Source organism: Melanerpes formicivorus, unplaced genomic scaffold (assembly GCF_026170545.1).
Source record: "Melanerpes formicivorus ecotype bairdi unplaced genomic scaffold, bMelFor1.0.p_v2 SCAF_2, whole genome shotgun sequence".
In the NCBI taxonomy this organism is placed as follows: Eukaryota; Metazoa; Chordata; class Aves; order Piciformes; family Picidae; genus Melanerpes; species Melanerpes formicivorus.
The window spans coordinates 56,996,794-57,024,162 of NW_027142354.1; the positions used below are offsets into that span (position 1 = coordinate 56,996,794).

The following is a 27,369-nucleotide window of genomic DNA, read 5'->3' on the forward strand; positions in this document are numbered from 1 at the left end:
GCTTTCTGGGGTGGAAAGAGGAAGAGCATGAGGTTTAGATGCAGGCAAAACCTTGCGCTGTGGACCTTACACAGCACAACTGACCTTGCTGACTTGGGAAAGTCATATGGGGGCCAGACTGATTGAGGTCTGAGTAGGTTTGGCCATGAGTTTTCCCCAAACTCTACAGGCATTACTAATCAGCTTCACTTTGCAATCCAAACCCAGCTGATTCAAGCAGCTTACTGGGCCGTGGCTCTATCAAGTCACAGAGAGTCCTTCGGGGATGATGGAGTTGCTTACGTGCTTCCATTCTGCCCTTGACACATCTGATTCCCTGTGGCTGGCTGTGCAGCTTCTCAGGAAAGGCTTTAAGGAGTTCCAAAGATGAATTAGACTTCAAGAAGGTTTGAAACAGATATTGGATTTATTGGTCAGCTATGAGTAGGAAAATACATTGGTAAAGAAAAAAGAAGACCCTGTATATAAATATAATACTAACTAGTTAAAATTTGACCAAGAAGAAAGTTCCACTGAAGAGAACAGTAAAAGCCCTTGTTTACCATCAGACCATATTCAGTTTCCCATTTATCTTATTGAAGAGCTGCCTATAGACAAATGCAACATTCTTTGAGCTTAGTGCAGATAATGTGCTGGTTTGTTTTTGTCTCGTGGTTTGTTTTTTCTTTGTGTTACATGAATGGTAAACAAGAGTTAGTCCAGTGCATTACACATTATACAGAAGTACTGTGAATAAAGACTAAAGATACTCTATTTTTTTGTTTAGACACTACTTAAACATACCAAGACACTTAAAAGTGTTACAAAATTTATGCAACCAAAAAAATAAAATAAAGGGGGGTGGGGGGGAAAAATAAGGAAGAAAATCATAGCAGTTAACATACTAAAAAATACTGTGTCTGGCTGGATGAAAAAGGCTTGCTACTTAAGCAGTTAACTGAAGGGTTTAAAATGCTTACAGTGTGATTAGGTTTGGTTTATTTTTAGCCTCCTCCCCAAGGGTGGTGTAATTATTTTGCCTTTCATACAGGTTGAAAAAACCCCAACCAAAACTTGGAAGCTGTTTTCAAAGTCTGCCCTAAAAGAAACCAAAACACAACGCACGCTTGAGAGCTTGGGTGAAGTTACAGAGATGCAGCCATGCAACCCTCTTAAAAGTCAGTTTGGTCAAACCCCAGCCCAATTTAACCTTTTTTTTTTTATTTTAAAGAGAAAACAAAAGCTATCAAAAGGACAAAATAATGACACCACAGCCCAGCTGCTATGCTCTTTCCCCTCCCTACTCGTGTGGTGTTAGAAGCAGTATCCTGTGGTTATTAGCCTGGTAACGCTAATCAATTCTTTCAGTTAAAAGGTATACTTCAGTTCACACTTTGACACCCAAAATTCTTGGTACAGGCAAGTTAAAAGTAGGACAAGATATGGCTGACTGTACTTGAAGTGGGGAGAATAAAAAAAGCCTGGGGGGGGAGGGAAAAAAAGAAAGCCTGGTCTAAGCCTAAATAAATCCTCTCGAGCCCAAGGCATGGGCTGTGACTTTTGCTAGGTGTGCTTTTACAACAAGAACACTGAAGGTACATTATGGCAAACACCCAAACCCACCTCCAATACAAGTATTGCAAATAACCATTTCATCTTTTTAATGTTAAAAACTATGAAGCAAACATTTGGGGTGCGTGAAGACACAGTTTATTGCCTTAGTCTATGTTATAGCTGGAAATTGAGACTTGAGAGTTAGATCTGTTTTGAGACAGGAACAGGTTTTTCTTGGGAAGGTGGTGTGACTAATGTGTATCTCAGCTCTGTTTTGGTGCCCTCTGGGCCTTCCCTAGAGTCAGAGTATTTCTCCATCCTTCAGCCCCCAAAGTCATAGCTGCAGTCCAGTTAAAACCCAGTGAAGTCAAAGGAGTGTCTTCAATGTGTTCAGTGGGTTTTCAATTGGGATATGATGGACTAGAAGAACAGCTGGAGGAAAGAGCTGTTTCAGATGGACCCTTAGGCTGTAAGGTGACTAAGCAGGGACAGCTGTGTCTCCAGAAGCACAAAGGGGCTGCATTTTAATGTGCTGTCACAAATGCCAATAGGGTTTTTTGTGTTTGCTTTTAAGACTGAAGCAATACAGGAGAACACACATTGGGTAAAGCTCAAACCTTTAGAATCTAACAAGTGCACTCAAGCTCCAGCATCTATTACAGTAAATGATCCCCCTCTAAGAAATACAAAATGAGTAAGTGCTTCCCTTCCCCTTCTGTAAAGCTTTCTGGACTCATTACACAATCCAGATCATCAGAAAATTAAACAAAACAAAAAAACCCCAAAAAAAAACACAATGAAAAGGGCAAAGAAAAAAAAAAGGACAAGAAAATACTTTGCTCAGTTTGACAAGCTGAAGTGGCTCATCAGCACTGGAAATTGTCATGATGTACATTATTACCAAGACATCATTAAGGAAACATGAGTAAAACACCTTTTATTCACACTTTACAAAAAGGAAATAAGCCCAGGAGAGAGAAAAAAAAACAACCAAACCAAAACCAAAACAAAGCCAAAAGCCCAAACAGAAAAAAAATTAACACTACTCATCCAAGTCTACTACAGCAACACTACCAGCATTTCAAGGTACTGATTAGAAACTGGACATGTTTGGTGTTTTCACAACTAAAACCAAACCAAAGCAACTCCCTCCCCACCCCCCAAGAGATCAGGTCCCAGACAAGGATTCAGGATCAACCTTTTCTCCTAGTGGAAGTTTTTTTTATCCCCCCCTCCCAATGTACAATTTTCTTTTTGTCCTTTCTCCTTTCAGCCTAAAAAACCAGGAGAGTTTTTTGAGCACCCTCCTGGGTGCTGACTGCTCCTCAACACCAGAAAAAATTTTTGAAGCATTATTTACCAAATCCATTCTCTTCCTCTATATAAAAAAAAACTCCACAATAGGTAGAAATTTTCAGCTCAATGCTCAGTGTCCTTTTGCTTCCCTGCCCGCAGCTGAAACAAAAGCTGTTTTAAGACCAAGCTCTCTCCTTCCTCATTGGCTTTTTAAGCTCGTTTGCCTTTCCTTTGCTTTGTACATTGATTATTCAAAGCTGTATTAGTTGAAGGAGATGATAAAGTCTCCCTTCTTAAAAGGGTAACAGACAGACAAGTTACATTGGTAAGCTGTCACATGTATCTCTTGGCTTCATGACACAAAATGGCACTGAGGGTACACTCTGAACAACTTGAGTCTCGCTTGACACTTAAAAGGATCTGAAGAATTGTCTTTGGGACCTGGATCGAAAATGCATTTAGTTTACACTGCTTCCTTGATAGAGAAATGCAGGACTGGCTTGGGTTTTGTTTTTTTGTTTCTCTTCAAGGAATTACACTTTGTGAAACTGGAGGAACAAAAACCCCAGTTCCAGAGAATTCACATGATAGCAACTCGCAGTGGGGCAAGCAAACGGCGCTGCGCGACGACGCTGAAAAGAAGCAGTGTGTGGGGAATTAGAAGCTAGAAACTGTGTGTACCCATAACCTGAACATGTTCCAAAGGGTGGGATATAGTCCATGCTTCACAAAGGAGAGAGAGAGACAGAGAGAAAAAGAATAAAAAAGAAAGAACAAAAAAAAAGGAAGAAAGAGATGCCACAGCTTATACAAAAGTATCTTCATAAAATTGTCACAAGTGTTAACATCAGTTAAAAAAACAGAAAAGAGGATGCACAGGATCTCTCTGCATGCACAGGCAGTGCTAGTTGAGAACAAATTTAAGCAGGCACAGTGGAGAGAGAACAAGTATTTAAAACAGAAATGGAGAAGCTGTACACAACTATCCTTAAATCTCAGGTCGGAAGCTGAGGGATGGGGGAAAAGAAACCCAGTTGAGGTGTACGCACACCAGCAATCATTTGCAGTTCATACAGGTCTACTTCTACTGCTTAGCTTATCTGCTCTGCCAGAACTCCATGCTTTGCTCTTACTTTATTCAAAAAAGGGAAACTCAGAACTGGACAGAATGCATTGAGTTACCTCTGGATGAGATTAAGGTCGGACAGGTTTGGATTTCAACAGCCACGTCCTCAGGCGAACGTGACCAAGTAGTACAAGAAGGGCTAACGAAACCCTAACAGTGCAAATCATTAGCAGAGAAAGCCTGTGACAACCTCTTTTCCCAGCTGGCCTTTTTAGAACACATGAAAACAGATAAAAATTTAGCCTTAAAGTTTACAATACAATCATTTTCCAAATCTGATGATGATGATGATTATTACTATTTTTTCCTTTCTTTAAAGTACAAAATCTCATAAATCAGGGTTTGGTTGGTCGGTTTTTTTTCCTGTTGTTCATATACAATCAATAAAGGCTAAATTCAAATTCTATAATTTTCTTCTTTTTTTTTTCCTCTTTTCTTTCTTTTTTCCTTTTTTTTTTTTTTTTTTTTTTTTAAATCTCTTTTATTTTTTTTTTATACAAAGAAGTCTGAAAAAGGAGGGAGTGAAGTACGGGAAAGGAGAACGTTCCGTGGATGTTCCTACTGGCCTCAAAACAACAACCAAAACAAACCCAACGAAGTAGTGCTACAGATCACTGTGCAAAGAGAATATCCTGTATAACAAAACTCCCTACATTTCAAGGCATGGAAAAAAACAACAAACAGTATGTCAGGCTGGAGGAAAAGAAGGACAGAGGAAGGTTTAACTGTAAGGTACTGAAGGCGCCGAACGCACCCATCGCTATACAAAGGATGTTGGGCTCAGAATTGTGTCTGTTGATAGCACCTGGCTTTTACTATGTCTTTAGCAAATAATTAGATTTAAGATTAAGATTATTAAGAAAACCCCAAACAAAACAAAACAACAAAATAATAATCCCTGTTGGCCATACCTCACTCCTCTATATTCAGATTTTACAATTGTACAAGTTAAATCGAGGTTGCCCTCTAAAAAATGTACTTGACTACCTCCTGCCAGGGAGATGGATTCCATTTACAGGAGGCAGGAAAGGCAGCAAAAGCTCCAGTTGTGCAAAAAGTGAGAAGTGGTCAGAAGGGATGAGTGGATGTGGACAACCACTTATATTGTTCTCTATTAACCAATGATGATCCAAAGGTCCAAGAATGCCAAGTATGTTTAGCTGAGGTTTAGAGTAGAAGATGTAGTCAATAATACCCTAAGGAAAGACAAAACAAGAGAAGAAGGAACAAAATTGATTATTAGTAAATATTCTTGACTCAAAGGATTCTTTCACACCAAAGGTGAGCTTTGTATCATGAGTCAGTGATCATCATAGAATCAGCCAGGTTGGAAAAGACCTCAGAGATCAAGTCCAACCTAATACCTAACACCCACTGACAACTAAACCATGGCTTCAAGTGCCACATCCAAGCCTTTTTTGAACACCTCCAGGGGTGGTGACTCCATCACCTCCCTGGGCAGCACATTCCAATGGCCAATTACTCTTCCTGGGAAGAACTTTCTCCTCACCTCCAGCCTAAACTTCCCCCTGCACAGCTTGAGACTGTGTCCTCTTGTTCTGGTGCTGGGTGCCTGGGAGAAGAGACCAACCCCCTCCTGGCTACAACTTCCCTTCAGGAGGGTGTAGAGAGCAATAAGGTCTCTCCAGATGCTCTCAGTCCTCCTTCTCTAGAGCACACCACCACCTTAGGAGACTGCTTCCTGTATTCCATGGGCTGTTGAACACAGATCAGGAAAAGAACAATTCTAGCTTGTATCACCTCTGCTAGGCTTTTGTGGGCTGCATCTGCAGCCCTCTACACAGCTTCAAATCCCACTGATCCGGTTTTGAAGAGGGAAAAGAGGCATCTTTGTTTCCCCTGGGCAACAGAACACAATTTTCTAGCAGCAACATGGATTATTTCCTTGCAGTTGACAGCTTAAGTGCCCCTGTTGTGCTATTTCATTTAGCTTGGAGTATTAAAATACAAACCCTTCCCCTTTACAGGGAAGGTTAACAGCACCCCAACTCTTGCAAATCTATTGCCAGCTACTCACAAGAAAAAAGGAAAACTTGGGTTTCTAGGAGACTGAAGTGTTGGGCACTCTCATATGCTATGCTTTAAATATGAACTTGGAGGCTTTGCTGTTAGCTACCCAAACAAATGAACCTCTTTGCTCAACCATTTTGTACAGCAAATCCCAATGGCTAAGCTCCAAAAGGGAAACCTTTCCCAAAGCATCAGCCAAGTCCTCACCTTGAAGTCAAATGTGTAATTGGTGTAAGGCATTAGACCATTCTCATAGGCACTCTTCAACTTGAAACCATGTGTAATTCTTCCATTTGTTGTTCCATTTTTCCCATTACAGCTGAAGTTTGTAAGACTTTCATTGTATCTCAGTTCCTTAAAATCTTTGTGGTTTGTTTCCACCCCACCAGTGCTCAAGTACTCAACAACACCTGTTAGGAGAGACAGAGACACACAAGGAGGCATTAAGAAGCATTCAGCAAGTTGAGAGTGTGGAGGTACTTGGAGACAAGCAACTTTATGCTGTAGATAAGCAAGATCTTAACACACATCCAATACAGTCAGCAGTAAAATACTGCAGGACAATGTAAGAACAAATGCCACCTAGAATGAAGGGCTAGATAGGCTTTGATTGGAAATCCCAGGGTGGTTACTGAGGAACAGAGGTGGGGGGAAAGATTACAAAGGTGGATGTAAAATTCTAGAGAAGCTGGGTAGTAGCCAGCACCCTCCTCTCCGTGTCCCTGGGCTCAAGTCTTGGCTCTTCAAGTTCCTCAGCTAAAGTGCTGCAAAGGAAGTAGCCAATTTTCATGACACTACTTCAAGTAAAGTTAACTCTAAAGATGCTGCCAAGCCCAACTGACAAGATTTGTGTGTCCTGCTCAACTTATTATCATGCCTCAACTTCAGAACAGCCATGTTGAGGTTCTGGAAGGGAAAAGAAGCAGTCAGCTGCTCTGAAGACACAATCAGACACGTGAACTGGTTACTGCAGTAGCCACTAGTGATGCCTGCCCTCCAGGGACCTGCTGCTGAGCAGAACTGCTCCTACCAAGCCTGACATGTCAGGAGTCATGTCAGTCAGCCTGACATGTCTGGCCAAGCAGAGACCAGAAGGGAGGGAAAGCAGGAATGGAGATTATTCTACTGAACAACTGGCAATAAGGAAGGATGGCTTTTGAGTTCTGCTCTTCAGGCAGGCACTTGAGAAAGCCAGAGAGTTATCCCTGAATCTATTCTTTTCTTCCACTTTATAAAGGAGCCACCAAGTCAAAAAAAGTTGTGTGTGTTAGTCAGAAGCTCTGAAGAATCCCTCTCTGGTAGGAGATGTATTGGATTTACCAAGTCCTAAAACATTAGGAGCTGTAGAAAATAACTGTATGGTGGCGGCTTCACAGAGAGGAACCTGCCTTCTCACCCTTCAAATTTAGAAAAGCCAATCACCATAGAAGCATCAAATCACCAGAGAAGGGTTTGGGTTGGAAGGAACCTTAAAATTCATGCAGTTCCAACCTCCCCTGCCAGAGGCAGGGACACCTCCTACATTTCCAGTTATTTTGGGAAGGTATTTTCTTCCTTTCCACTCCTGTATTGTAAGATAACAATGCAAATGCTTCTGAAAGACCAGACACAGTCACACTGCTGCATTAAGCAATAAGGTCACTCACAAAAGAAACAGTTCTACCTGTGCTCTCTTCTATTTGCCCTGTACCTTTAGAGCTTATGCTATCAAACAGCAAGTTAGGAAAGCGAGAGCTGGAAATTTACACCCTTGAAGCAGCCTGAAAAAAAAAAGAGAGAAAAAGAAAGCAAAAAGAATAAAGCAAAATATGTAAGAAACAGAACACTTACCAGAGTCTGGTAGAGAATTGAGATCTGCACACAGCACAAGTGGAATGGTTCCAAGTTCTCCTGACACACCAGGTTTGAGACTACGAGAAGCTTTATCAATAATGTTCTTGACCTCGGACAGGAACATCATAGTCTGAACCAGCTTCACATCAGAATAGTCTGGGTCCCAATGCATATGTGCATTAGCTACAAGGACTAGCTGCTTTTCCATCCCAAGATGTGGCTTTCCAGCTAGAATTCAAAAGTCATTATTTACATGACATGGTCAGCAGCAGCAAACACTCCTGGGGGATTTTAAAGGAGGTATTTGAAGGGAGGAAAGAAAAAGGTTTCAAATGCAATCCCAGTGTGTACTTGAAGAGGGTTAATACAATTGTACAGGGCCCCACAACACCTCTTACAGTCTCACAGTATCACCAAGGTTGGAAGAGACCTCAAAGATCATCGAGTCCATGCTGTCACCACAGACATCATGACTAAACCATGGCTCCAAGTGCCACATCCAATCCCCTCTTGAACACCTGCAGGGATGGGGACTCCACCACCTCCCTGGGCAGCCCATTCCAATGATGAATGACTCTCTTGGTGAAGAACTTTCTCCTCACCTCCAGCCTAAACTTCCCCTGGCACAGCTTGAGACTGTGTCCTCTTGTTCTGGTGCTGGTTGCCTGGGAGAAGAGACCAACCCCTTCCTGGCTACAACCACTTTTCAGGTAGTTGTAGAGGGCAATGAGGTCACCCCTGAGCCTCCTCTTCTCCAGGCTAAGCAACCCCAGCTCCCTCAGCCTCTCCTCACAGGGCTGTGCTCAAGGCCTCTCCCCAGGCTCATTGCCCTTCTCTGGACACGCTCAAGTGTCTCAATGTCTTTCCTAAACTGAGGGGCCCAGAACTGGACACAGGACTCAAGGTGTGGCCTAACCAATGCAGAGTACAGGGGCACAATGACTTCCCTGCTCCTGCTGGCCACACTAGTCCTAATGCAGGCCAGGATGCCATTGGCCTTCTTGGCCACCTGGGCACACTGCTGGCTCATGTTTAGGCATCTGTCAATCAGCACCCCCAGGTCCCTCTCTGTTTGGCAGCTCTCAGCCACTCTGCCCCCAGCCTGTAGCTCTGCCTGGGGTTGTTGTGGCCAAAGTGCAGCCCCTGGCACTTGGACTTGTTGAATGCCATCCTGTTGGACTCCGCCCATCTGTGCAGTCAGTGGAGGTCCCTCTGCAGAGCCCTTCTGCCCTCTAACTGACCAACATCTGCTCCCAAATCCACTAATCCACTACATGTTTTAATTGATATAAATTATTAGAAATACTTGTGTTGCACATTCAGGACCATTACCAGACAGATTATCTTGCCAGAGGGAACACTTCTGCACCTAGGAATACTGTGAAGGAACAGAAGTAACAGGTAACCCTAACTGCAGGCCAACAGCCTTGTCATAAAAAGTCACCAACAGTTTTCCCCAGGCTGTGACAGGAAGCAGGCACTGCCCAGGCCTTGCTAGGCAGTGAGCTCTGCATTTTAAGCTACCCACGTTGTAAGTTACCTCTCTTGCTAGAGGTGCTTCCTAAAAGGCTTGTTTGTTAGAATCTGAATTAATAAAGCATCATTTGGATAACAGGACCCAGGTTGAGTAGGAACCAGCTGTGATGCTTAGAGAGCCAATTTACATTTCCTAAATTAAGGATGACAGGGCAGAACAAACAGGTTGTATAAGCATGACAGTGAAGAATGTAACCAGCTGAAAAAAAGAAGGCAGATACACAGCCCAGAAACACCCAGCTACCACCAACTGATTCTTTGGTATCTGTGTGTAACTTGGGGCTGCTCAGTCTGGAGAAGAGAAGACTTAGAGGGGATTTAATAAATGTTTATCAATATCTGAGGGCTGGGGGTCAGGAGGGAGGGGACAGGCTCTGCTCACTTGCTCCCTGGGATAGGAAAAGGAGCAATGGATGTAAGCTGCAGCACAGCAGGTTCCATCTCAACACAATGGGAAACTTCTTTACTGTGAGGGTCACAGAGCCCTGGAACAGGCTCCCCAGAGAGGTTGTGGAGTCTCCTTCTCTGGAGACTTTCAAGGCCCATCTGGATGTGTTCCTCTGTGACCTGAGCTAGATTGTATGGTCCTGCTCTGGCAGGGGGGTTGGACTTGATGATCTCTTTGTGTCCCTTCCAACCCCTGACATCCTGTGAGCTGTGAACTTCAAGCAAAGAGAACTCAGACATTAAAGTCTTTGTAGTTTTTAAGCTAAAAGGTCGAAGTGTGTGTGGGGGAAATTAAAGACAAAAACTTTCCTAATTTCAGCAACATGACTTTCCCCAAATCCTCTTTGGGGATACATTGACCTGAGCACACAATGTGCAGTGTTACAGCCATCTACAGAACCTCCTTTCTCTGGTTTACTCTAACAGAAGTGGGGGTTGTTCTCCACTTGCAAAATACAACCTATGAAAGAAGTAAAGCAAGCAGGACTCACAGGACATTTCTATCAGCTCCTTTCGCAGCTCTAACAACACAGCAACTCCAATGTTATCCTTTGTCATCACTCTGTTCAGCATAGCTTCTGAACCTTCTGAGTTGGCCATAGCTAGTTGATTGAACTCAACAGTATGCTTCTGAACCAAAGTAAATCTGGAAGAGAAACATCACTTGTTTGGGTTTTTTTTTCCTTCCAAGCAGCAGACACAAGGGGAGGTGGTACACATAATCCTCCTTTTAATTAAAGCTCAAACACAGTTATGGTGTGAAAAACCTCAGCCAATCACATCATCTCAGAAAGCCCCAAGATTAACTCAAAGGATACAGTTTTCCTAGCAATTTTCAGGTGTTTTGTGCTACCTCAGTGTCAGTTAAAAGATCTTCTTTTGAGACAGAGAAAAAAGGAAAGACTGAGAAGCTCCAGAACAGAAGTGCTTGTTTCTAACTCTGCAGCAGATTTTAGTTCCAAGATGCAGGCTTAACAGAGAGGGACTAAATTTTTCAATCCACATGGTATCAAACCTGGAATCTACATTTGCCTGTGGACACAGGGGGGATTTACAACCCTCACAGCCCAACAGTTGTACAGGATCACACAATCCTAAGCGCCGTAGCTCATCTTTTGCTTTATCAGAAGGCTAAGGCATTAAAAAGTCAATAACCTCTGAGGGCTTATTTCAGCAGTTTTGGGGATTATCAATTCCTTCATTAAAAAACCAAAGGGCAAGGGAAGAAGACATTTGGTTAACTTTTCATTGTTTACACCTAATGACTGGTACACAAACACTCAACAGCTGAAGTATACTTGAGCCACCTCCTACCCTGCATTGCCCTACCAGAATGAAATTCCCACTTCAGGGTAGAATTTCCTATTGCCAGTCACACAGAGAACAATTTCTCTCAAAGACTAGTCTTTCCCACAACAGGAATGCCCTAGTAGGAACACTGAATGGCTACAAAAAGGGCAACTAATGCCAAACTGTTTGAGCTCCAGCTTGACCCGAGGACTTATGCGAGACCAAGGCAGAGGAGAAGGCTTTGCAACACCCAGCACTTACTTTTCTGTTTTGAAAAATATTGCACAACCATCAACATGTTTTCTTTCCTGTTCTGACATTGTCCTAGCTCTAGATTTTGGACTGAAGAATCCATTGTAGCCACGTTCTTTCAGTTCTACCAGGAAGAAACTGTAGTACTGCTCCGTTTCCACCTCCTAGGAAGTTACAAGACAGCACAGCGTGAACGCGGTGTTAGCAACCTCCGTGAGACTGAGGTTATTTAGGCTCTTCAGAAGTGTAAATCACTTTCACATTAGATTGGGGGGGGGGGGAGGGAGGGAGGAAGGTGAGGAGAAATGGTAAGAATTCAGTAAATCAGAGAATGCAAACCTGAGAGCAATGTTCCCACTGTAAGAAACCTAAGAGACTTTCTGTAACCCCCCAGAGTCCCGATTAGCTCAAGCCTTGCACTTGCAAATGTGTCAGCTGCAGCCCCACAGACACAAACAGGCACGAAGACACCCCCATGTACAGGCCTTTGATCAGCAGCTACTGGTTCACATTCCAACTGTGTGGGCTGCAAAGCATTCTTTTGATGTCAAGCAGCAAAGGATGCCCTCAACACCGCTTCTTTTCGCTTTTGTTTTCAGGGGGGTTTTGAAAACAGCCCCCTTGGCTGTAAATACATTTACTAGACCCACGTGCACAGGGGAATAGAGAAGGAACAGAAGGAACAGCTTAGCTTATACCTGAAGGCTTATGATGTCAGCATTGCAGCTCAGGATTTCCTGCATGATGGCTTTTTTCCTGTATTCCCAGTTCAGTGCCCAGGACGGACAGTAGCCGTAGAGCTGCCGGGTGGCGTATTTGTCGCAGAGCACGTTGTAACACATGACAGAGAACAAGGCTGCAGAACAGGGATTTTGCTTACAAACTGACAGGTTTAACAACAACAACAATTACACACACACACACACACACAGTTATTCAGTTGATGATAAACTCAACACGAGCTGGCAATTTGTGCTTGCAGCCCAGAAAGCCAACAGTGTCCCGGGCTGTAGCAAAGGAAGTGTGCCGGGAGGATGAGGGAGGGGATTCTGCCTCTCTGCTCCTGTGAGACTCCACCTGGAGTGCTGCACCCAGTTCTGGTGCACCCAGCGTAAGAGGGACATCAAAATGCTGGAGCAGGTCCAGAGGAGGGCCAGGAAGATGAGCAGAGGATTGGAGCATGTCCCCTGTGGGGACAGGCTGGGAGAGCTGGGGCTGCTCAGCCTGGAGAAGAGAAGGCTCTGGGCAGACCTTAGAGCAGCCTTCCAGTACCTCAAAGAGGCCTCCAAGAAAGCCAGGAAGGGACTTTCTGCAAGGGCTTGTAGTGATAGGATGAGAGGGAATGGCTTTCAGCTTGAGGAGGGTAGATACAGACTGCACAGAGAAATTCTTGACAGTGAAGGTGGTGAAGCACTGGCACAGGTTGCCCAGGGATGCTGTGGATGCCCCCTGCCTGGAGGTGTTCATGGCCAGGTTGGATGAAGCCTTGAGCACCCTGGGCTAGTGGAAGGTGTCTTCTCCCATTGACTGGGGGGTGGAACTAGATGATCTTTCAGGTCCCTTCCAACCCAAACCTTCCTCTGAGTCTATGAATTATTTTCTTCACTTTTGTCTTTTGCAAACTGATTAACTCATGCTTCATTTGCTTCACCCCAAACACAGCAGGTACAGCTACTCTACAAAAACTCATCTGTTAATCCACCTAGGAAGTAAATGACAAGCTTGGACTTATGGCAGCTGTCTGCTAGCACCTAGTTAGACAAACACACATCAAACCTTCCCTTCACATGGTTAATGCAGTAAAGGGCAGACAAATGGACTGTATGTAAGTGATTAAGTGATGCTGTACTATGAAAAGCCTGTAACAAGGTAAGTGCATTTGAACACCTCCATTTCCCAGCTACAGCAAGGGCTGCAAATACTTCAAGTAGATTATTTAATGTCTACCTTAATTATTACCACTACAAACTGTGACAGATCAATAGGCAGGGTAAAGATCCCTTTGCACAAGCAAAAAGTACAGGAAACATAAAACCTCAGGTGTTTCACCTCAAAAAGTTTACAATTCAGGTGTAAAGGCAAGAACTTTCTCCTCACCTCAAGCCTAAACCTCCCCTGGTGCAGCTTGAGACTGTATCCTCTTGTTCTGGTGCTGCTTGCCTGGGAGAAGAGACCAACCCCCACCTGGCTACAACCTCCCTTCAGGGAGTTGGAGAGAGCAATAAGGTCTCCCCTGATTCTCCTCTTCTCCAGGCTCAGCAACCCCAGCTCCCTCAGCCTCTCCTCACAGGGCTGTGCTCCAGACTGCTCCCCAGCCTCATTGCCCTTCTCTGGACACATTCAAGTGTCTCAGTGTCCTTCTTAAATTGAGTAAAAGATGATTACATCTGAAAGAGGTGTTCCAATGGAGATAGAACTACTTCAGCTGGCTGGTCAGCAGTGCACAGATGATTGGTTAATTGAAGCCTTGTCTTCCAGTGGATAGGAAAGAGCAACAGATTTTATGAAAGGAAGAACCACTAAAACCCAAAACCAAAGAGGGAAAAGCCTTCAGTAAAGCCTCACAGTACCTGTTGGTCTTGTTCGGTCTGGTTCTTGCAACATAATCCAGGATCTCGGAGGTGGTTGCTCTGTTGAAACTATGGGAATATTGTAAAAGGAGAGAGAAAAGTGATCATCACATTGATTTTGCACAGCAGAAATAAATGTTTGAAGAATGATCACTTACTTCTTTTTGCAGTACCTGCCAAATTATCAAGCAAATAGTTCAGTAGCCTTCGTGTCCCATCTGGTTCCTGATAAAGGTTCAGAATATCCTGTGTGAGTGGATTTCCTGCAAACAGATTTACACAGCTATTGAATGAAACACACAGGAGCTTAACAGATCAGTGTTAAAAGCTGGCATCTCTGAGAAAAGATGCTGCATCTACTGTGAACTGCTTACAAGTCTCAGATCTCAGGTCTTCAGTCCCACAGAACACTAGATTTGTGACCAACTCTAGTGATGTTAACCCTATTCTCTCTTCTGACTGACCACCCTGGGGCAGCTGGGGGGGTTCAACGGTGAAGAACTGGTGTGGTACAACACACAGGCACAGCTGAAGAGACCAAACACAGGAGCTACCCCTGTGGTCACTCTGCTGGATGGGAGTGAGACACCCAGCACCAGCTGATTTGCCTGTTACAGCTGAGCAGAGTTTACCATCTGCCAAACACCAAAGCAGGTTGTAAAATATTCCCTGGACAATGCACTTTGCAATTATCCATTTTTAAGGGGGAGAAGAACAGACTCTTGAGACTTGACAGTGTTTAGAGGTAACTGTATCACTCAGTGCTCTTCATTTTAGCATACAAATTCCCCCAGGGTCAGAAATTTTCTAGCTGGAATCCATACAGTTTAATGGGAATGAAAAAATACCTCAACTGCAGACTGCTTCTTAGTTAAAGCAGCACTGAATTCACCCCCCTAGCCAAGCTGCAGGAAGCTTCCACTCACTCTGCAGAAAGAAAAGCCAATCTCTTTCTACTTGGGAGTGCTTCACCCAGCTCATTCTTTTGTAAACAGTCCCTAAATAACAATATTGACACATGTGGTCTAAGCAGCAACATTTGGGCTTGCTGTTCAGTAAGGTGTTTTATGAAGTAGCCAGCCACTAGCACTACATCTCAGAAGGGATATCATTACACAAAGCATGATGGATACCAAGAAAAAGCAGCAATACCTTTCAGACCCAAAGTCTGTAACTGGAACAGTTTTCCCAGCTCAAAAGGTAAAACTCGTAACAGGTTGTTATTTAAATGTAGTTCCCTGTAGACAGAGCAAGAATCACAGAGGGCTGAAAACAAGACCAACATTTGTCTTCAGCAGTACAGTACAAGAAATTTAACCAAAAAGAGAAACAAAACCCCAGCAAACAACACTGAAAAACTCCCAAGACTGAAGAGCAACAGTTAGGGAAATCCTGCAGTACTCACACACACCAAATGCAAACTGAAGTACAGAGGAAAGCTGCTGCCTGCTGAGCCCATTGGAGAAGTCGGGGAGTTCACAAACATTAGCAATCATTAAATACTTCAAGAACTACAAGGGACAAAGAAGTAACAGCTCAAGCCAGCCCATGAAACAGTTCAGCTATGATTAGAGGTCAGATAAAGGGAAATTATAACCCAGAACACAAATGCAAACCAAACAATACTCCAGGATCACGGCAGTACCATTAGAGCAAGACCATCACCATGTGACAGCACTAAGTAGGTTCCTCTTATCCTTTCTGGTTATTATTTTCATTATTTCAGGTTGTTTTCACTATTTCAGGGTTTGGTTTGTTGAGGTTTTGTGTGTGTGTGTGCTTTGGTTTTATGGTTTTGACTGTTTATTGGGTGTGGTTTTCTTTGTGATTTCAGAGCTTTTTAACTTACAAAACCAATACACAGACAGGAGCTGAACCCAAGTGCTGAATTCTAACATCCCAACCAACTGGGCAAAGAAAATAGATTTATTAGAATAGAATATCCTAATAAATCTATTTTCATAGAGATTTATTAGAATTAGGAGCTTTTCACTTTCTTAAAGGCATTCCCATCTAAGCTGTGGAGACTTCCCCCACCATATTCAATACAAAGTTGCTGCTTTCAAGTGTTTAGGGCAACAAAAAAAGATAAGGAGGAAACTGGGATGTTGAGAGCTCCCTTAGCCCTTTCAGGTTCCTACAAGACAGCTGCAAAGTGACACAACTCTTCTTATGGAATTGTTTTGGTTGGAAAAGGCCTCTAAGATCATGGAGTCCAACCACCAACCAAAGAGCATCATGGCCATCAAAGCAGGTCCTGAAGTGCCACATGTCCATGGTTCTTGAACACCTCCAGGGATGGGGTCTCCACCACCTCCCTGGGCAACCTGTTCCAATGCTTGACCACTTTCAGTAAAGAATTTTTTTCCTGATCTCCAACCTAAACCTCCCCTGGCCATTTCCAACCATTCTAGTGCCTGATACCAGGAGGAAGAGACTGACCCTCACCTCACAACTTCTTTTCAGCAGATGAAGAAAACCAGAGGGTCTCCCCTCAGCCTCCTCTTCTCCAGAACTAAACAATCCCAGTTCCCTCAGCTGCTCCTCATCAAGACTGTTCTCTAGTGCCATCCCCAGCTTTGTTGCCCTTCTCTGGACATGCTGCAGCACCTCAAGCCTTGCATTTCAGAAGCTACCCTGCCTTGCCCTTCCCCAACAAGGACTTCCTGAGAAGTCTTCTGTTTCACTGTGTATTCAGAGATTTTGCTCAAAGTAGAAGTGTGCAATAGTGGAGGAAGATAGAGGAAGGGACTTCCTATGCCATGAGGTTACCTAGAGATGCCAAGTCAGTGCTCAGCTGATTGCTAGGCTACACCACACCTAACTGGCTGGGGTTATTGCTTTTGGTTTGGTTTTTGCTTGGTTGGTTTGGTTTTCTGCTGTTTGGTTTGGGTTTTTTTTCCCCCCAATACAAAATCCCAGAGCCAAAAGCACAAACTGTGGAGAGGAACTCAGAAGCCCAGTGTCATTTTAGGGTTTCTAAGTATGAATGAGGGCACTTAGCAGGAAGAAATGAGAATGGAGTACTGACATGAATAAAATCAACATCCTTCCACAGACACTTGAGGTTTCAGTCACTGTTATTTTTAGGGATTGCAGTTTGACATGGTAAAGCTACTGGTTAATTCTTTCAGAAGCTGCTTTTTCCTCTACAGAGTTTTTCAAGGCACTGAAATTGAAAAAGTTATGTATGACTTAAAAAAAAAAAAGAAGAGAAAGAAAGAAACCAAACTAAATTCTTCTGGAGGAAAAACACTGAGCTGGAAGAATGGCACAGGAGTAGCTATCATTACACCTCCCTCCTCTCTTGGAGGAGTTATTTTCTGTAATGATCCTTGCCTCCACAGAAGCCACCCCTTCTACACAGCCAAAGGGATCAGAGCAAATCCCAGCAGCTCTTTCAAGCATATCAAGAGAAGCCATTTTCCAGCTGAGCTTTCCAAGACAGTGTTTACTACTACTCCTCTTTCTGCAAGGATCAGAAATCTTACTGCTCTGCCATCTCTTTCTTCAAGTAGAGAGAGAGATGCAAGGAGCCTTAGGCAAGCTTTGCCATCCAGTCCAAACCCAGAGCTCCAAATGTGGGAGCTGCAGACCTGTTATCAATTCTCAAGTGTGAGAGCTGTGGCTCAGGATCTCAGCAATGCCCAGTGTTGAATTACTGTTGGTTTGAACAACTTCCCAGAAGCTATGGGAAGTGTCTGCAGTAAAAGCCAGCCTGAAACATAAAACTCCAGCACAGCTGAGCCCTGCAGAGCACTACCACACAGGAGGAGCTTCAGGGTTTTCCTTCACTTTCACCCCAATGGGAAGAAATCATGGATCAGCTGCAATTACTGAGGACAGGAAGAGCACAGTGGATCAATGCACTATCTGCTCATGCCTAGAGATCTGCATTCAAGTGTTACTATGTTTAGGTCATGAGTAGAAAACTAGTGCAATCCTTGACCTTATCTACACATTTCACATTTAACCTTCTGTACTCAGAGCAGACTTCAGATTTGGAAGAGCTGAAGCTTCACAGAATCAGCCAGAATAAACTGGGAAAAGCACTGGGGAGAAGACCTCATTATCTTCTGACACAACTGCTGACTACACTGCTAAGCTAACTCCATATCAGACTTCTGTGTTTACAAACAATATTTTTGAAGGAAAAAGACTGATGAAAAAGAGATGAAGTAGAAAGATGAATGTGAGAGTATTCCAGCAAATGTAGGACTGCTAGCTCACACCTGGGGAGCAGAAAAAGCAGGAAAGAAACCCATGACTAATAATTGCTTTCCATTGAAACAGTGATGCAAAGTTTTCTCTGAAGCAGACTACTTCACAGCTGAAAGCAGCTATGCAACACCCTGCAAAACAGAGCTGCCAATTAGGCTCTAAAAAGCAAGGTCCCTTTGCTCAGCCTCTGAGGTTGACATTTTAACTGCTCTGGAATTTGAGCTTTTGGTACCAATTTAATCAGCCAGTTTAATCCTCCCCAGCAGAGTGGACTTTTCTAAAGCAGAAGGAAATGGAGTGAGTGATATTTTTATGTGCAAACCTGCTTTCCTTCCAGTTTCAAGAGAGCTCTGCTGGGCTGCCCATTTCCCTATTGTCTTCTTCATCGCTTCTAATAAACATTCTCTTGGCTTTTAGACTCAGTGTTTTCTGGATTTGAGAAAGTTATCCATAAATGTCTTCACAGTTAAAATCAATTACTGGTAACTGTCTAATAACCCTAAATAAGGCTCTTCCTTTGGGTCAAGGGAAAAAGAAAGTGACCTGTAAATATTTACTCTTACATAAACAACTTGATAGTTACATAACAGTGGGGTTTGTTGTTTGGGTGCTTTATCTTTTAACCAAGTTAAATGCTGCAGCCTTAATTATAACCTAAACAGGCATCACTTTTCCTCTTTCACTTCCAAAAGAAGGTATCATTCCCTGCAAACTTTGCACATCTTGGCACTGGAAAACTGAGGGGGAAAGGGGAAAAAAAAAGGAGGTGTGTTTAGAACATTTTTCCCTTCTCCACAGCATGCAGAGGAATGTGGTTACATGACAGGCAAGATGGGAAGGAGAGACCAGACAAGCTGCAGTAGTTGTAAAATAAACCAGAATGAGAGCCATTGTTGAGATTAATTACTAAGGATGAATAAAGAGGGAAAAAAAACTGTAATCAGCATGATTATTAATGTTTCAGCTGACCTTTTTCTACATTACCATGAGTTAAAAGCAAACTTTTTGTGCTTTCTTAGTGAAAAATGCCACATAAAGATGTGTAGGAGAGTCTGGAAAGAGATGCACGAGAGAGGAATCTTGACTTGGAAAAACAGAAAAGGGGTGAGTTCTCTAACTTCAGAAGCTTGATCTGTACCCCCACACATCACAGACTCCATGGATTAATAGAACCCAGGCTGGAAGGGACCTCAACAATCCTCTAGTCCAACTTTTCAGGTTAAGAATACAGTTTAAATGAGATGCCCCAGCACCCTGTCAAGCTGGGCCCTGCAAGTGTCTGATGTAGGGGAATCCAGCACCTTCCTTGGGAGTTTAAATCAATGGTTAATAGTTTGAACAATGTTTAATAGTCTGAATGGTGACATATTTTTTTTCTGGCATCCAGTCTGAATGTCCCCAGTAGCAATTTGTGCCCACTACCCCTTGTCTTTACCATGGGGCTCTCTGTGTAAAGGGAGTCTCCCTCCTCGTGACAGCCCCCCTTTTTGTACTTGTACGTGGTTATGAGGCCTCCCCTTAGCCTTCTCTTCTCCAGGCTGAACAAACCCAGTTCTCTCAGCCTTCCTTCACGTGCCAGATCTTCCACCAGAACATGAGATCACAGAAAAGCCAGCACTGCTATAGCTACCCAGACCATACCAAGGATTTGGGGACAAAGACAGAAAGAAAAGAGGGAAGGGGAATTGGCTCATGCTTCTTATTCACCAGAACACAGAAACGGTGCTGAAAGTTCAACTGCTGCTACACAGCTGAGCTGAGACCTGGAGCTGAGCTGCAGCTGAGCTGCCCATACCTGAGTGACACCATGTTTCCGAGCTCTGCTGGTAAACTGCGGATTTTATTGGAGGACAGGTCCAGGTACACCAGATTGTGAAGCTTGGCAATGTCTGAAGGAATACGGGATAAGGAATTGTCACTGAGATGCAAAGCTGTCAAATGGGTCAGTGTCCACAACGATGAACTTAAGCTTCTCACTTTCCCTGGGGAAGGAAGGCACAAAAGACAAGAACAGCATTCAGAATCATAGAATGGTTTGGAAGGGACCTCCAAAGGTCATCTAGTCCAAAAAAAAACCCCAAGTTGAGCATTAATCACATATTTTGTAAGGCTTTGGCGGGGGAAAGGCCTGGGGGGGAGTTGAGCTTTTTTCTGTTGTGTTTGTTGTTATTTATTCAATTAAAATCCCATTAAGCCATTCAATTAATCAATGATTCTATACTCTTTTAAATTCAGCAGCACATAAGGGACTGTAAGCTGTTGCCAGGGATGCTTTGGATTGGTTTTTTCCAATGCACATTTAAGGTTTCAACATCTGTCTTTCTCAAGTGCCACACAAAACAAGGTGTATTTACCAACTGCCCACGAATCCAATGATAAATGGAGGTGTAAGGAACAGATACTTTTAATTCCAGTTTAGGTTTGAGATGAAAGATGCTTCTTCACTTTGCCCCTTACTTCTGGGCAACTCCTTTCAAACCAAAAACACCCCCCTTTATTCTATGGCATTAATCCAGCCAAGAACAGCTAGAAGCACTATATTTAGGATGACTAAGATGCTTAGTTAGGAGCATGGACTTCCATCTGGCATTCAACTGAGAGCTGCATAAACTATTGCCAGATTTATGGTTGGGTTTTTTTTTAAAGGGTTATGATTTTTGTATCAGCTGAAGGGTGGCAACATGGATTTGTGTGACAGAATCAATACAGAATGCACTGCTGCATGCAGGGAATGGGAGATGCCATCAGCATGCCTCAAACCAATTCTTTCCAAGTTGGTTGGTTGGGCTTTTTCTTCCAGGAGTGGATCCTTTTTCATGTATAGAAGTCATCTCTCTGTACCAAAAGCATCAGGAGAGTCCCACCACCAGTTTGCCCATGGCAAAAAGTTACCTGGGACAGCCTTTGAAAAGCTCACCACAACTCACCAATGGTCTGGTTAATATTGTACCAACAGACACACTTGAGCATTCCTTTCCTGAAATGATTTTCATCAAAGTCAGTCAGGCTTATTGCCTGGGAAAGCTACAGCTAAAGCTGTACCTGGAACTCAGCCCCACACTAACAAAAGGTTGAATACAAAATTCATTTTCCAGTGAGGTATTAAAAAAAAAGAGAAAGAAAGAAAGAAAGAAAGAAGTGTGTGTGCCATAAAAAACCTCAGTGATCTAAACCAGAGCAGGTAAAACAATTGTGGCTTTCTCTGTTGGGTAACCAAATCCTTTGCAAGGAAAAGGCAGTGTGAACGCTAACAAAAACCTTGTCACAATTTATTTTGCAAGGCAGGGCAGGCAGCTCTTCCAGGATTCATGCTACTGCAATGCTCATTGAGAAATCTTTTGCAAGGCTGTAAATACAAATCAGTAGTTCTTTGCACTTTAAAAGCTGAATTAACACCTCTTCCCTCCCCTCCCTCAATGCCAACAGGTGACTGTGATCAAAGAAACCATTGTAGCTGAAAGCATTTCCAATCAACACCACTGATCCATCCTCTTCACTACCTGCAGCTCTCTTGCCTGGAATCAGTCTGGAGTGAGATTACCAGGCATGAAAGGCAGAAGCCATCACATAATGCATTTCCTGTGCAGAGGCAGCAGATGTCCAAGTGGATATCCAAGCCTAATGCTGATATATAATGCCGATTCCTGAAGCAGCAGATAAGTAGGTTTCTGCATCTGTAACCTTCAAGTAAAGAATGCTATTCACATGTTCAGGCACGTGGCACTTGAAGCAAGACTCAGATTCAATGATCTGGATGGAAAGACCCTTCACAATTCAAAGAAGCCTGTTTGTGCTCTTCCTTCCATGAATTTCCCTATTGGACAGTCATTTGAAAAGCCACCAACCACACAGCAACTTTTGCAGTCTCTCAAAGAGCCTCCATATTTATGTAACATTTCAGCCTCAATTTACAGTATCACAAAATCATTTTTAAGTGTTTTGAAGCACTTTCTTGAATTTTCTTGGAAGCACACTTTGGCCAGCAAAATCAGAATTTATTCTACAAAGCCAGAGGAACTGATGTTCCACACCAGCTGGAATGCGTGCTTATGAAGCCTGAGCATTATCTTATTTTCAGGCAAAGATGCAAAAGCCAAATGGGATCTCAAAGCTACCACAGTTCCTGCAGGATCTTTATCATCTGTTTTGTTTTGCTTTCAAACCTCAAAGACAGAGTAAATATTTACAACTCCTTTTACAGTGAAAACTTCTTCTTCAATAGCATCTCTACACTCATGGGCTAATACAACACTGTTGTTACACTATTTAAAGTAACCCCATGTGTCCATCTACCAGCCCCAACTGCAGCCTCCTTTGACAAAAGAGATCTTAACTCCATCCTCCTACCCACTCCATCTTCTTAAAACACAAAGAGTTCACATTCATATCCTCATCTTCCCAACATGTTAGGACTCCTAATCTGCCTCAGTTTACCTCTCCTCCACTTCCCTACGTTATCCCAACTCAAGTCTTCCCTGACACACCCAAAAGCTGTTGTGTTGGTGTGCTGGCTCACTTCAAGGCAAGTAACTCCACTCCAGACTTCTTCTCCTAGCTGCAGTATGCAGACTGCTCTTGCAATGAGTTCACAACTCAGGACCATTCCTCAGTTTCTTACCACTTATTTCCAACTCTGCCCAGTGTGATTTCTTTCCATTGGCTGCTTCCTCTGAGGACATAATTGTGTACATCCTCCGTGGATCAGGTGGATCGTACTTTTCCTTGGGCATTCCTGTGGAGAGGGAAAGATCAGTCATGAAGGTGCTGAACACTGAGAATTCTTTAAAAGGCAATTTGCTTTCCAGTTAAGTTTTGTATTGGACATTTGCTCCAAGTACTTTTCAAAGCTCCAGATGAAGATGACAAACGTCACTGAGTGGCAATGACTGCTACAAAACAGAAGAACAGGGATTCCTGATGCTCCAGGAAAGGCAGATGGCAGCCTAAGGCCCCCACCCAATCATTTAACAAAATGTGTAAGCCAACATAACTGTTGTGTCCTGCAACCTTTCATGGGGATGTCACTGTGTCCTTCAAAACCAATCCATCCTACTGCAGGCTCTTGGTCTGTCCACAATGAAACTTCAAAAAGGGAACCATCACCTCCCCTGGATTCTCAGATTCTCCCTCACCCAAACTACAAAGAAAACCCTGGCTAAGCATTCTGACTCACTCCCAGCTCCAGGCTTACTGCCACTCTCAGCTTCTCACACAACAGCATCCAGGTGCATTAAGGTTTCAGAAAGACCCTCAGTTCTTTTAAGTCTGCAAAATGATAGCTCTTAATCCAACATGCATCCCACTCTTTTCAACCTGCAAACATTCTCCTGGAGCTAGATATTTCTATCACTTTCTGCAGTCAGGTACTTAGCACTGAAATTTATAAACTCCTTTTCTCTTACTCTCACAAAAGTCTAATAACTTTACCAGCAACACTTGCAAGTTTCCCTTTTAAACACATAAAATCACAGACCATGAGAGAGAAGCTGCAAAAGAATTCCTCTCCAAGAGAACTTCTTCCTCTCCAAGCAAACTCACCCTGCTTCCAGCTTTCCTATACATCAACATACTTGGACTGCTTCACTGTAAAGAGGAGCAAGGGAAAAAAAAAAAGACAAAAAAGACCTCAAGCCACTCCTAGCTCCACACTAAAACTCTGTGTCATAACCAGGAGCTTCCTCTCCTCTGGCTTTTAGTCAGTTTAAGAGGTAAATCAGCTTAAATACAACTTTCAATCAATCAATCAATGCTGTATTCATTTACAAAAGCTCTATGTTTTCAGCTTACACTGGACTTCCAACACAACCCATGCTTATCACAGACAAGAGTAATGCTTTTGCATTGCCCTACATCTCTATGCCAGAGCTTTTCTGGCAAAAATTTCCCCACCTCCAAATACATAACACAAAGACATGAGCAACAAGGCTATACAAGTATCTGTATGCAACAGAGAAGTGAAGCAAGGCTGGCTCAAACCACGTTTACAAACACATTACAAGCAGTACTGTGCAACTGTAAAGCAAAACACATCACAGCACTATTATAAAACCACCCCAAAACACTCAATGAAGAAGCTACCCTGATCAAAACCATAAGCACATCCACCTACCAGCTCTCTTAAGGCTTTCTGAGTTTTTCATGCCCCTGGCCACCGTGAATACATCAGCAAAGTGCTGTAAATTACACCCAGAATAAACAAGGAGTAGCTGGTAGCAGATGCCACTACCAAGCAGGCTTACTATCTGTTTATTGAACTGACTGGAAAATGTTTACTCCACGTGCTCAAAAGCAACAGAAACCTCCCCCCAAAAAAGCCTTTCAGCTCATTGTGCATCCTCATTCAAAGAAAGCTTTTAGGCACCACATGCTTACTTTAATACAACAGTTCTTTTACTTATTCACACTCCTCCTCCTCCTCCTTCCCACTCCCACTACTGGTCAAAATCAGATTTTGCAGTGAAAAGAAATTCCCCTTTAAAGAGTGAATTGTGGGTAAAAGCATGGGGTTATAAATAGCAGCTGGGTGGAGCTCCTCAAAGAATGAAGGCACTTGAGTACCCAGGGTACTGGAATCACCATGTGTAAGGCTTTCTTCTCCAAACCAAGCTAATTAAAGGAGATAAGGCTGGATTGTAACCACTGGAAAACATAAAAGCATAACTTCTGCCTGCAATAACTGTGCAACTGGTGCAATGATCTATGGCAGAGCAACGTACAGAGCATCTCTTCTGCAATTGCTATCTATAATTCACAAAGCCCAATGCCCCACAGGAACACTCCACTTTACCAGGAAACATTTACCTTCCTCGGTCATTTGAGGCTTTCTCTTCCTGCAGCTCCCTGAATTAATAAATATGTTCCAATTTTTCAGGAAATGAAGCAGGTATTCTGGCTACAGAAATCTCATTCAGTCCAGAAACAGGAGTGTTCCCCAGAGCACACTCAATCACATGCACTAATTAACAGCCTTGCTGGTACCAGCAGCCCATTGCTCCTTGCCACCAGGAGAGGATGACATACTTTTTCCAGCGGGTTTTGTCAGTGTGTGCTAAAACAAGAATTTGAGGCTTTGATGCTGGAATCCGGGCACCCTGTGCTCAGGTCCATCCATGGCACTGCTCTCTCCTTCATTAAAGTGCCCTCTCCTGATGGTTTTCCCTTTCTCCCTGGTGCCTTTCACAGTGGACGATTCCCTGCTGCTTAGGACTACCAGGAGCTTAAAGAAAAAGAGGCAGTAAATGTTCTTTAGCCTCCTGGCTGAAGGAGCTGCTGCTGACCAACAGCATCACTGACATCAGCCACAGCAGAGCATCAAAGATCCTGTCACACCCAGCCTCAGCACATCTTTACCCATCACCCAGAGCTCAAGATTTCTCAGGATCTGACAGCAGGGCTAAATTTGGGTAGCATTTCACAGGACATCATACAACACAGGCACAATACCTTGAATAGCATTTCAAAACTTCACAGCACGAAGCAGTTCAAGAAAATCAGTCTCTTCTACAAATCACTGTCTCCTCCTTTCTCCACCTCCCCAAATCCAAATTTAGAGCCTGCTGAGCTGCTACAGTTAAACATAAAAGCCAAGGTAAATGGCAGATTAAAGCAGTTTTGTCAGACTAAAGCAATTTTTATTAAGAGCCATGAAATGGTGTTGAACAAACTTAAAAGCCATCGATAACTGCAGCTTTAAACCACCCTGATGATCAATTTCCAAAGAGCTGACACCACCTGCAATTTTCAGTTGCACCCACACAGAGGGTGGAAAGCACCTCTGAACAGGAGGCTGTTAGGATATGCAGCAAGTCAGTTCAGAAAGGGGAAAATATAAACAAAGATACAACATGGAGGCCTGGAACACACCCCAGACTACACAGATTTAATGAAGAGGACATTTAAATACCTTTGAATGCAAACCAAATTGTTTACTGTCTTGTATCAGGTTATTAAAATTGTTATTTAAATAGCTGCACAAACAGAAGAGCCAGAGAGCTCCAGGAGCTTGGCTGCCCATTCCCGCCCAGGGCCACTCAGTCCCAACACAGAACTAATGCCACTCACCACAAAGAAACGGAGCTAAACGAGGCCAGTGAGACCAACAGTGCAAAGGGTTTGACACAAGGGAATAGGTCCCAAGTCTCTGGTGCAGAGACAGTTTTGAGTCCTTGTTTGTACAGAGAGTACTCAGAGGAAGGCAGCAGGACAGGGCATAGGAGAACAGGGGCAGACAAGACCAAGGTGCAGAGCAAGGACGACTCTGATCAGGAAGAGAAGCTTGAAGGTCTGAAAGTCAAATGATGGCAACCTGTTAGAAGAACTGCTGACAAAGGTGGCTGATGCAGCAGGAGGCTGATGAAGCACTGGCTCTGGCTGTGCTGGGGAGCAGACCACTAGAGGCAAAGCCAAATGCTCCCAGTTGAGGAGCACCTGTACCAAGGGCTGCCTGTCTCTCCGGATTAAAGCACCCAGAGCAGTCAGGTGATGAGGAGCCAGGCTAGGTGTGGTTTGAGAGCACTGTCCTGGCCAAGAGGTGATGTGATTGCCAGCAGCCATGAGTGGGTGTGCTGCTCCACTCAAGAGTACTTATAGCCACAGCACAGGGGCCATTAAAAGTATAGAGGAGCTGCCTAAAGGCCAAGCTGGTTTAGCTATGCTGCTGGCTGTAAAAGAATGAAGAGTTGAGACTACTGCCTGACAAGACTTTTGAGATGGTAAGTCTCTAAAGCTATAGGTGTGTGTAAAGTGGAAGCAGGACTATGAAGTAATTAACATGCCAGATGATTATGTAAACTACTTGAAATGGAGATGTGAGAGTCTGGGGTAACTGCTTTGATTGACAGGGCAAGAAGAATGATGACTTTTCTTGTCCTTGCCTTCTGTCATTGTTATGAAATTAGAAGATGGTTGCTAGAAGCATTTAATCAAAATAGGTGAGCTGGGTTTTTGAGTGTTAAGCAGTAAGAACACCAACAGAAAATGCTGCAGCAGTTCTTGAAATGCCTTTTTTAATACCACAGATAAAGTATCTCTCTTTCAAAGCTAAGTGTATTAGACAACTCCTGTAGGCCAAGTACCATCAATCCTTTACAGTATCAGCTTCATTGTAAATGTAGATACTGAGTTTGGCACCAAAACTCTCCCAGATACATCAGCTTCTCCCATACCACAATTTAAATTAGGCAAAGAAAATCTGAATTCCAGAACTCTGTGGAAAACAATGAACAAGTGAGAGCA

The 27,369-nt window shown here is 43.4% G+C and overlaps 1 protein-coding gene across 2 annotated transcripts in view; it reads right to left on the minus strand.

The window, feature by feature from the left end:
* Positions 1-383: 383 nt before the first annotated feature.
* Positions 384-27,369, minus strand: part of CNOT6 (CCR4-NOT transcription complex subunit 6) — a 38,424-nt gene continuing 11,438 nt past the window's right edge. Inside the window, exons 2-12 of one of the 2 annotated variants that reach the window (XM_068162730.1) lie at positions 22,754-22,867; positions 19,931-20,117; positions 15,067-15,152; positions 14,088-14,177; positions 13,915-13,983; positions 12,043-12,200; positions 11,354-11,508; positions 10,294-10,448; positions 7,817-8,047; positions 6,194-6,396; positions 384-5,151 (exon numbers count right to left, since the gene is read on the minus strand). In XM_068162730.1, the coding sequence (XP_068018831.1) occupies positions 4,939-5,151; positions 6,194-6,396; positions 7,817-8,047; positions 10,294-10,448; positions 11,354-11,508; positions 12,043-12,200; positions 13,915-13,983; positions 14,088-14,177; positions 15,067-15,152; positions 19,931-20,117; positions 22,754-22,865 (1,659 nt within the window). In that variant the 5' untranslated portion in view covers positions 22,866-22,867 and the 3' untranslated portion in view covers positions 384-4,938. Of the gene's footprint in view, positions 5,152-6,193; positions 6,397-7,816; positions 8,048-10,293; positions 10,449-11,353; positions 11,509-12,042; positions 12,201-13,914; positions 13,984-14,072; positions 14,178-15,066; positions 15,153-19,930; positions 20,118-22,753; positions 22,868-27,369 lie in introns of both variants that reach the window. The other variant, XM_068162722.1, reaches the window with a different exon arrangement.